The sequence below is a fragment of the Lactuca sativa genome, chromosome 1 (genome assembly GCF_002870075.4).
Source record: "Lactuca sativa cultivar Salinas chromosome 1, Lsat_Salinas_v11, whole genome shotgun sequence".
NCBI lineage: Eukaryota > Viridiplantae > Streptophyta > Magnoliopsida > Asterales > Asteraceae > Lactuca > Lactuca sativa.
The window spans coordinates 23,834,207-23,842,842 of record NC_056623.2 but is presented as its reverse complement, the minus strand read 5'-3'; the positions used below and the strand labels follow the sequence as shown (position 1 = coordinate 23,842,842).

Below are 8,636 nucleotides of genomic sequence, written 5' to 3'. Positions count from 1 at the left end.
TACTTTCGATAAATCCAAACCGTTGAATAAATCATACGTCACATTTATACATTTTAATAATAAAGTCAAATTACGGTTTGCTATTAGGTATGTATTTAATATTTGCCAAGTCCCTCGTATAGAACTCCAAAATCCAACCAAACAAAGCTTCACCTTCCATGACATTAATTCAAGGCATGATTCATAACACAAACACACACGTATATATATTGTATGTATACATGTATTCTCCCATGCCACATATTCTCCACCGCATGCGACAAAAATACATGCACAATGAATTATTCAGTCGAACTAATTTTGTTACTCATTTTTCTAGTATTCCTCTTCTACGTTGTAGTTGTCCGTCGAATCAAGTCCAAATCGATAGTTGGGGAAGCTCCTGAACTCGGTGGTGCATGGCCAATCATCGGACACCTCCACCTACTTGGCGGTGACCAGCTTCTCTACCGTACACTAGGAGCCATGGCAGACAAATATGGTCCAGCCTTCAATATCCGGCTCGGAACCCGTCGTGCTTTTGTGGTCAGCAGCTGGGAAGTAGCTAAAGAATGTTTCACCATTAACGACAAAGCACTAATTTCCCGGCCCAAAACCGCCGCAGTGAAGCACATGGGCTATAATTATGCGGTGTTTGGCTTCGCCCCATACACTCCCTTTTGGCGCGAAATGCGAAAGATCGCCACCCTTGAGCTCTTGTCCAACCGCCGCCTCGAGATGCTCAAAGATGTCCGTTCGTCGGAGATCAACTCTGGGATCAAAGAGCTGTACGGGAGATGGGCTGAAAATGGCCGTCTGCCTGTGGCTGTCGAACTGAATAAATGGTTGGAATACATGATGTTAAACATAGTTGTGATGATGGTGGCCGGAAAGAGGTACTTTGGTGTTGGAGGTGGTGGCCAAGAGGCCGACAGGTGTCAGAAAGCCATCAGCAATTTCTTCCGGTTGATTGGCATTTTCGTAGTATCAGACGCGATTCCCTTTTTTTGGTGGTTGGATTTACATGGATACGAGAAAGAGATGAAAAAAACCGCAAAGGATCTGGATTTGGTTCTTGGAGGGTGGCTCGATGAACATCGGCAAAGAAGGAAATCAGATGCAGAGAGAAATAAAGACGACGTAAAAGATTTTATCGACGTGATGTTGTCACTTGAAGACGAAGGTCAACTCTCAGGTTTCGAGCATGATTCAGATACAAGCATCAAGTCTACATGCTTGGTAAGTTATATAATTTTACATGATAATGGTAACTTACAAATGCAATTTCAGAATTAGTTTATTAATTATAACACTCGAGGCATATATGCATATATGCATGCATCCTACAGGCATTGATTCTAGGAGGTAGCGACACGACAGCTGGGACGTTAACGTGGGCTATCTCATTGTTGCTAAATCATCCTGATGCTCTAAAGAAACTACAACAGGAGTTAGACGATGAAGTAGGTAAAGACAGACAAGTCGAGGAATCCGACATAAAAAACCTCGTATTTCTTCAAGCTGTAATTAAAGAAACTCTGCGTCTTTATCCGGCGGGTCCGCTGCTAGGACCAAGGGAGGCGATAGAAGATTGTATAGTTTCTGGGTATAATGTGAAAGCTGGAACTCGATTGATAGTAAATGTATGGAAGATTCAAAGGGATAATACGATTTGGACTGATCCATCTAAATTTAATCCCGAGAGGTTTATGGGTGTTGAGTATGAACATGTTGACCTCAGAGGACAACAATTTGTGCTCATGCCATTCGGGTCGGGTCGACGTTCTTGTCCCGGGGCTACGTTTGGGCTTCAAGTGCTTCATTTGACTTTGGCTCGTCTTCTTCATTCGTTTCATTTGGATCTTCCAGGAGGTCTTCCGGTGGATATGGCTGAGAGCCCTGGAATGACTATTCCTAAAAAGATACCGTTGGAGGTGCTTTTGACCCCACGCCTTCCATCGGAGCTCTATGCTTAGTTGTAAAAGCATTATCTTGCTTTATGTTTTGTTTTTTCTTTTTGTCGTTTGAAAGAATGATATGTATGAAGTGAAACTAACAAATTTCCATCACTTTCTTTAGAAGTTTATAATTCACATATATCATTTGGGTCCTTGATATATTCTACTTCAAATAATTCTTGATGAAAATTCATATTAGAACCGAAGTATAACGAAGACAGAAAACAAGAGAATCGATGACACATATAAAATATAATTTAGGATAGTTGCTGCTAGGTGTGGAGTAAACAATCAATGTTAGGTGTTTAGTAAACAATCTATGAAAATAAGAAAAACCGAAAAAAGACTATAAAATCTTTATAGATAGTAAACAAATCAATTAAACATATTTAGAGTTGAAGATTACAAATGCAGATAAGAGATTGTGGTCTACTAAGTCGCGGCTTAACACGAAAAATTCCCTTGTTGTTGATATATTTTGAAGATAAAAAACTTATCTTTCTAGCTAATGAAACTATGACACATGTCATATTTATATAAGATTGAATATACTTGTTATCATTTCAAATAGATATAGATAGAAAGATATATAAGAAACAAAATAGAAAGATATTTAATTTCTCATTTTGAAAAGAAGAAAAGAAAATGAGAATTAAAACATCCTCCAAAATTTTATTCCTACTATTCATATATCCACATTAAATGGTAACAAATGGACTAAAATATTATCAATTTTATCAAATATGTAATTAAATATAACACATGTCTACGTTTTATATGGACGGACGATAAATATAAATAACTAAGCGAATGCCCGCGCGTTGCGCAGAAGCATTTATATAGCTGGAATCTTTACAAATATATATTCTTTAAATATAACAATAATGTTGTTAAATTTGATATAATAATTTGTATACTAAGTTGATATAATATATTGATTATTATGAATTATATGATAATATATACATCTATTAAAACTGCATAATCTCAATCTTTTGAATGAACTCTACCATCGGGTTACTCATAAATAAAATTAAATATAATATATGCTTTAATGTTATGTATAGTTGTTGTTATTGTTAATTAATTTTTTAAAATTTATTTACTTAACATTGTAATTATTTAAAACATCTAACAAATTTTTTTTTTAATTTTAATGGTAACAATATAATCATTCATATAGAGGTATTTTTAACTATTGTTATTGTAAGTTATTTTAAGCTACTTATTTGAAATTTTTTAACCAATATAAAAATATCTTTAGAAAATATTTTAGTTAAATTGATATTACAATTTAGTTTTTGCTTTTAGAACTACAATTTATCACTTTTAACTATTCACAAAATATTATTTGGGTTTTTTAAATGGAATTGAAATTTATATTGAAATTGACCCTGTAATGTTATTTTTAAATTAACAATTTAAGTATTTTGTCCAAACTGTTCAAAAGTTGTAGCTTTAAACTGATAACGGTTTACATACAACAATATATTAAATCTAATAAATTAAGTTTAATATGTTGACATAACTTTATAAGTAGCAGTAAAAATATTATTTTAATATTGAAATTTAGTTTATTTATGATTACACTTTTGTAACAGCCTGGATTCCCAGGTATTATTTATTTATTTATTTTGGTGTTTTGTGAGGAGACTCGGTGAGTTGGAGCCTAGACTCGCCGAGTATGATCGCGGATTTGGACGCGGGTTCGCGTCCGGACTCGACGAGTCCACGCTGTTTAATGAAACCCTAATTTCTCGGGTTTGAGGCATATTTAAAGGGCCTTATGGCCGTCATTTGCACTCATCAGTCCCCAGAGTGAAACCCTAGAGCGATTGAGTGATTCAAGTGAGGGAAGGAGCCATTATTGATCTTGGAGTTGTTGTCTAGCAAGGAAAGAGGAGATCTAGCCAAGAGGAAGCAAGAGAGGGGTGGACTCTTGAAGATTTGAGGTCCAGAACATCACAACTGAGGTACAATCTCGAATCCTTCTCTGTTATTGTGATGTTCATGTAGATTTAGGGCTTTTGAACCCATTTGTGGCTAGATCTAGTGTCCTCATGGTCCCTTAGCGAGTTAAGGTCCTGGATCTGGACCCATAGAGGTCCAGAGTACCTCTTTACCAAAGCTTTATATGCATCCATGGAGGTTTTGGCTTGGGATCAATGTATTTGAGGCTAAAACACCATTCGTGAGCTATTCAATGCTTGATGAACATCAAGACTTGGACTTTACGTGGTCAATAAGCTTAAGGAGACTGGATCTATGAGTTAGTGAAGCGGATCTGGCCTCAGAAGGTCGTTTGGGGTTGTGCATGGAATGCACTCGCCGAGTCCATTCCCAAGACTCGGCGAGTTGGTGCGGGTTGTTCAACGATTACGAACCAGGGGTTGAGTAACCGAGTCGGGTGAGTGACTCGGTGAGTCTTCTCACTATACATTACCTTGAGTGGTATTTCGAGTTGACCAGAGGGTCTTATGTGCTATGAGATTATGTGTTGTCTTAGAGATTTTGTGCTATGTGTTATTTGTATGCTGTATGGTTATTTTGACCGGGCCGGAGGGCCCAACGATTCTGACCGGGCCAGAGGGACCAATGAGCTGTGACTGGACCGGAGGGTCCGACGAGCTGCGGGACTGGAGGGTCCCGCCGAGACATCTAGACCAGAGGGTCGGATTTAGCCTCGAGTGGCGTATTTGTGGTATGTGGTATTTTGGGGAACTCACTAAGCATTTATGCTTACAGTTGTTGTGTTTGATGTCTCAGGTACCAGCGAGGACCGTGGGAAGGCGACGGCTTGACACGTACACACACCGATGGAGTTTATTATGTGTAGAGATCTTGGGATTTGTTTTGAAAACAGTATTGATTATGGATTTTGATTTGTGATGTGATACATTATGTGATTTTGAAAAAGAAAAATTATTTTGAAAATTTACGGTGTTACAACTTTAGGTTTGATACTTATTTAACCTTATTAACCAACTTATAATCATTATTAGAAAGACACTACAATTTATCACTTTTAACTATTTGCAAAATATTCTTTAGGTTGTTTAAGTTAAACTAAATTTTATATTTAATTTGATCCTACAATTTAAGTATTTTATATAAATTGTTCAAAAGTTGTAGCTTTAAAATAATAATGGTATGCATACAACAACATATTAGACCTAATAAATTAAGTATAATATGTTAAAAGTTAAAAACATAACTTTATAAGTAGAAGCAAATATATTCTTTTAATATTGAAATTTAGTTTATATATGATTACACTTTAGGTTTTATATTTATTTAACCTTATTAACCATGTTATAATCATTATTAGAAAGAAATTGAAAAGTCATAGGAGTTTCAAATGAATGTGATGAAAGGAAAAATGAATGAGAGTTTCAAATGAATGTGGTGAAAGGGAAAATGCTTCCTTTATAAGTATATAAAGAAGTGTAAGAAGATATTTAATTTCTAAAAGAAAATATTATTAACGGGAAGTGATTCGTACACAACACCTTTTATCCGTACACAACAAAATTGTTGTTTACGGATCAACCCCTATTATTAATTGTCAAATAACTGAAATTGTAACTGCCAATGAATACATATCTGGGCGATTAATTAAAAATCAATACATAAATTAATTGGTCATTAAAAATTAAATTCCTATTTAATGAATTAAAAAAAGACGAGTCCTGACTCAAGGCCATATCTTTGATCATCAATCAAATATTAATAAGCCATAAGCTAAGCCTATTTTGGTTACCCAAGAGGCCAAGATCATAATCTAAGCCCATTAACTAATAGTCCATTTTAGTCCGTAAAATGATTTGATTAATTTGCTTTTTTTTTTTTTTTTTTTTTTACTTTTCACAACAAACCCTTTATTAACTCCCTTAATTTAAGACTTTTTAATTATTATTTTTTTATATAGCAAAATTATAATATATAACAAATCCATTCATCCATCCATGCATCAATTTGATCTTAAACTACTATCCTTCGAAATTTGGAAACCGCTTTTAACACTTTGTGATGGGGATGAACCAGAATATGCTGATTGGAAGGCTAAGTGAGATGTCTTGGAGGTGTTGTGATGTTGGCATATTTGTTTGAACATGATGGTATGTTGAGGGAGGCCATTGGGTTTATTGTTGTTTTTTAATATATATATGGTTGTATTATGTATAATTATTTTATTTTATTATTTTTTTTTTGTGTGTTTAATAACCTTTTAGTAACCTGCCGTGAAGAAAAAATGTCGAATAAAGTGCCGAAAATAAACATATTCCTCATAAAATGTTACCACTTTTATTTTTTAAATTGAAAAACACAGCTTATTTTCAAATCTTCAATATAAAAATATTATGATATTAATATATTTTAGTCGAAGATTAACATTTTAGATTAAAATCGTCAATGGACGATTTGATTGACTAAAGTCGAGAGGCATATAGATTTGACCATACCTTACATGACAATGTTGACTAGTACCATTTAAAAAAGGAATTTTAATTCCCTATCAGCCAATTTTCTTTTAATAAATTAGCCCTCCATTAAAAGGAACCCTCGTCTCCTATAAATACTTCGATCGCACTATAGAACTGATCACCATAAACCATGTCTTTCCCTGCGATATTTACAGTACTTGCTGGCATCTTCTCTCTTATATTAATCCTCCGTTTCGTGTTTACGAGAAAGACCGGAGATGTGAAAGCACCTCCGCGAGCAGCGGGAGCGTTGCCAATAATCGGGCACCTTCATCTTCTTAGCGGCGAAGGTGGTCTACCTCACAGAGTACTTGCATCCCTCGGCAAAATGTACGGACCAATCTTCACTCTAAATCTTGGTGCTCATGAAGCTCTGGTAGTCAACAGTGCAGAAATGGCAAGAGAGTGCTACACCACCAACGACAAGTCGTTTGCAGACAGACCCAGATCAGCTGCAGTTGAACTTCTCGGCTACAATTTTGCGAGCTTTGGATTCGTTCCTTATGGTCCTTACTGGCGAGGCTTGAGAAAGATAGCCGTGCTTGATCTCCTTTCGCCAAGTCGTCTTCGGATGCTTTCACATGTTCGGACCTCCGAAGTGAAATTCTTGATGAACGATTTATATAAAGTTTGGGCGGAAGGCAAAGGGTCTACGGGAAAGGTAGTCGTCGAAGAAATGGAGAAACGATTTGAGACGTTGGTATTTAATGTGGTTCTGAGGATGATAGCAGGGAGACGATATACGACTGGTGATAAAGAAGGTGATCATGTGAAGAACACCATCAAGGATTACGTCCATGAACTGGGGACAGTGGTGGTTGGTGATGTCATTCCTTGGCTAAGATGGTTGGATTTCAGTTTCCACAGAAAGGTAAAGAAAACCGCTGAAGAATACGACGTTATTATGGAAGATTGGTTAAGGGAGCAGAGAGAAAAAATGAGTTCTGGGAAGCCTGTGGATCCCAAAGACGAAGTTTTTGTGGCATCATTGCTGACCCGTTTGAATAGCGAACAAGACAAGGATCTTTCGGTGTTCGATAAAGGAACAATTGTGAAAGCTACATGCTCGGTAATTAAGTCTTTCTTGATATATATACCTATAGGCTATAGCTATATACATACATAATATATAAAACTTGATGTCTTATTTAACTAATTTGTTGGTTTGTACATGTGTATGAACAGACGATTATAGGAGGCGCAGCAGACACAACAACGGTGGCTCTAACATGGACGCTAGCTTTGCTGGTGAATCACCCTGAGGTGCTAAAAAAAGCCCACGAAGAAATCGAGACACATGTTGGAAGGGAGAGAGTAGTGGAAGAATCAGATTTAAAGAACTTTGTCTACCTTAACGCCGTCATCAAGGAATCACTGCGTTTATACCCACCGGGTGCAATCATTGCTCCTCACCAGACCGTTGAAGACTGCATTGTGGCGGGTTACAAAGTTAAGAAAGGGACGAGACTGATGGTCAACCTGTGGAACATCCAACGTGATCCAGAGTTTTGGCCCCAACCGGAGGAGTATAAACCAGAAAGATTCTTGACGACTCAGAAGGACATTGATGTTTGGGGTCAGTCGTATGAGTTCTTTCCATTCAGCAGCGGAAGAAGAACATGTCCTGGAATAGGATTAGCAGTTCAGTCTATGCAATTGACACTCGCCACTTTATTGCAAGGCTTTGATTTTGAAACTCCAACCGGAGAACCTACTGATATGAGCGAACACTACCCAGGGATGATAACCTCTAAAGCTACTCCGCTTAGCGTTCTCATCTCACCTCGATTAGCACCCAATTTATACAACTAAGCTAGTTTCTTGAACTCTACTCCACAAATATGTTTTCAACAACACGCTTCTTTTTACGTTGGTAATAATGAATTAATGGCACGAGTTTCCCTTTTGTTCTTGCAAGGAAGCTTGTGATCTTGTGTCATAAATCTACATATATAGGTATATTGGTAATTTTTTTTTTTTTTTTTTTGTGAAATGGAATGTAATGCTCGAATTATTAAACTCTTAAACTTTGCTATTTTGAGTTTTCTAAATTTTAAAATGTTCCCTGGTGATAGCAATGTTTCCTTGATGTTTTGATATAGTACTGTTTCGATAAGTTCAAATGTTTGTTTGATGTATTGATTTCTTATTTTTACTTTATTTGAATCGACATTTTTTGTTCTTTTTTTTTTTTTTAAGGAAGCAAGATAAAGTA

At 36.2% G+C, this 8,636-nt stretch overlaps 2 protein-coding genes across 2 annotated transcripts; both read left to right on the top strand.

The window, feature by feature from the left end:
* The first annotated feature begins 216 nt into the window (after positions 1-216).
* On the top strand, positions 217-2,096 carry LOC111876238 (xanthotoxin 5-hydroxylase CYP82C4). The gene is made up of 2 exons (XM_023872775.3): positions 217-1,218; positions 1,329-2,096. Exons 1-2 carry the CDS (start codon positions 277-279, stop codon positions 1,953-1,955), a joined length of 1,569 nt encoding a protein of 522 aa, XP_023728543.1. The 5' UTR covers positions 217-276; the 3' UTR covers positions 1,956-2,096.
* Positions 2,097-6,518: 4,422 nt separating this feature from the next.
* On the top strand, positions 6,519-8,338 carry LOC111876240 (demethylepipodophyllotoxin synthase). The gene is made up of 2 exons (XM_023872776.3): positions 6,519-7,490; positions 7,607-8,338. The coding sequence occupies exons 1-2, from the start codon at positions 6,552-6,554 to the stop codon at positions 8,231-8,233; spliced, it is 1,566 nt and encodes a 521-aa protein (XP_023728544.1). The 5' UTR covers positions 6,519-6,551; the 3' UTR covers positions 8,234-8,338.
* Positions 8,339-8,636: the final 298 nt, after the last annotated feature.

Coding starts and splice junctions, on each gene's coding strand:
- LOC111876238 (XM_023872775.3), top strand. CDS start 277: ATGAATTATTCAGTCGAACTAATTTTGTTACTCATTTTTCTAGTATTC. Junction 1,219..1,328: donor GCATCAAGTCTACATGCTTG/GTAAGTTATATA, acceptor TGCATCCTACAG/GCATTGATTCTAGGAGGTAG.
- LOC111876240 (XM_023872776.3), top strand. CDS start 6,552: ATGTCTTTCCCTGCGATATTTACAGTACTTGCTGGCATCTTCTCTCTT. Junction 7,491..7,606: donor TTGTGAAAGCTACATGCTCG/GTAATTAAGTCT, acceptor GTGTATGAACAG/ACGATTATAGGAGGCGCAGC.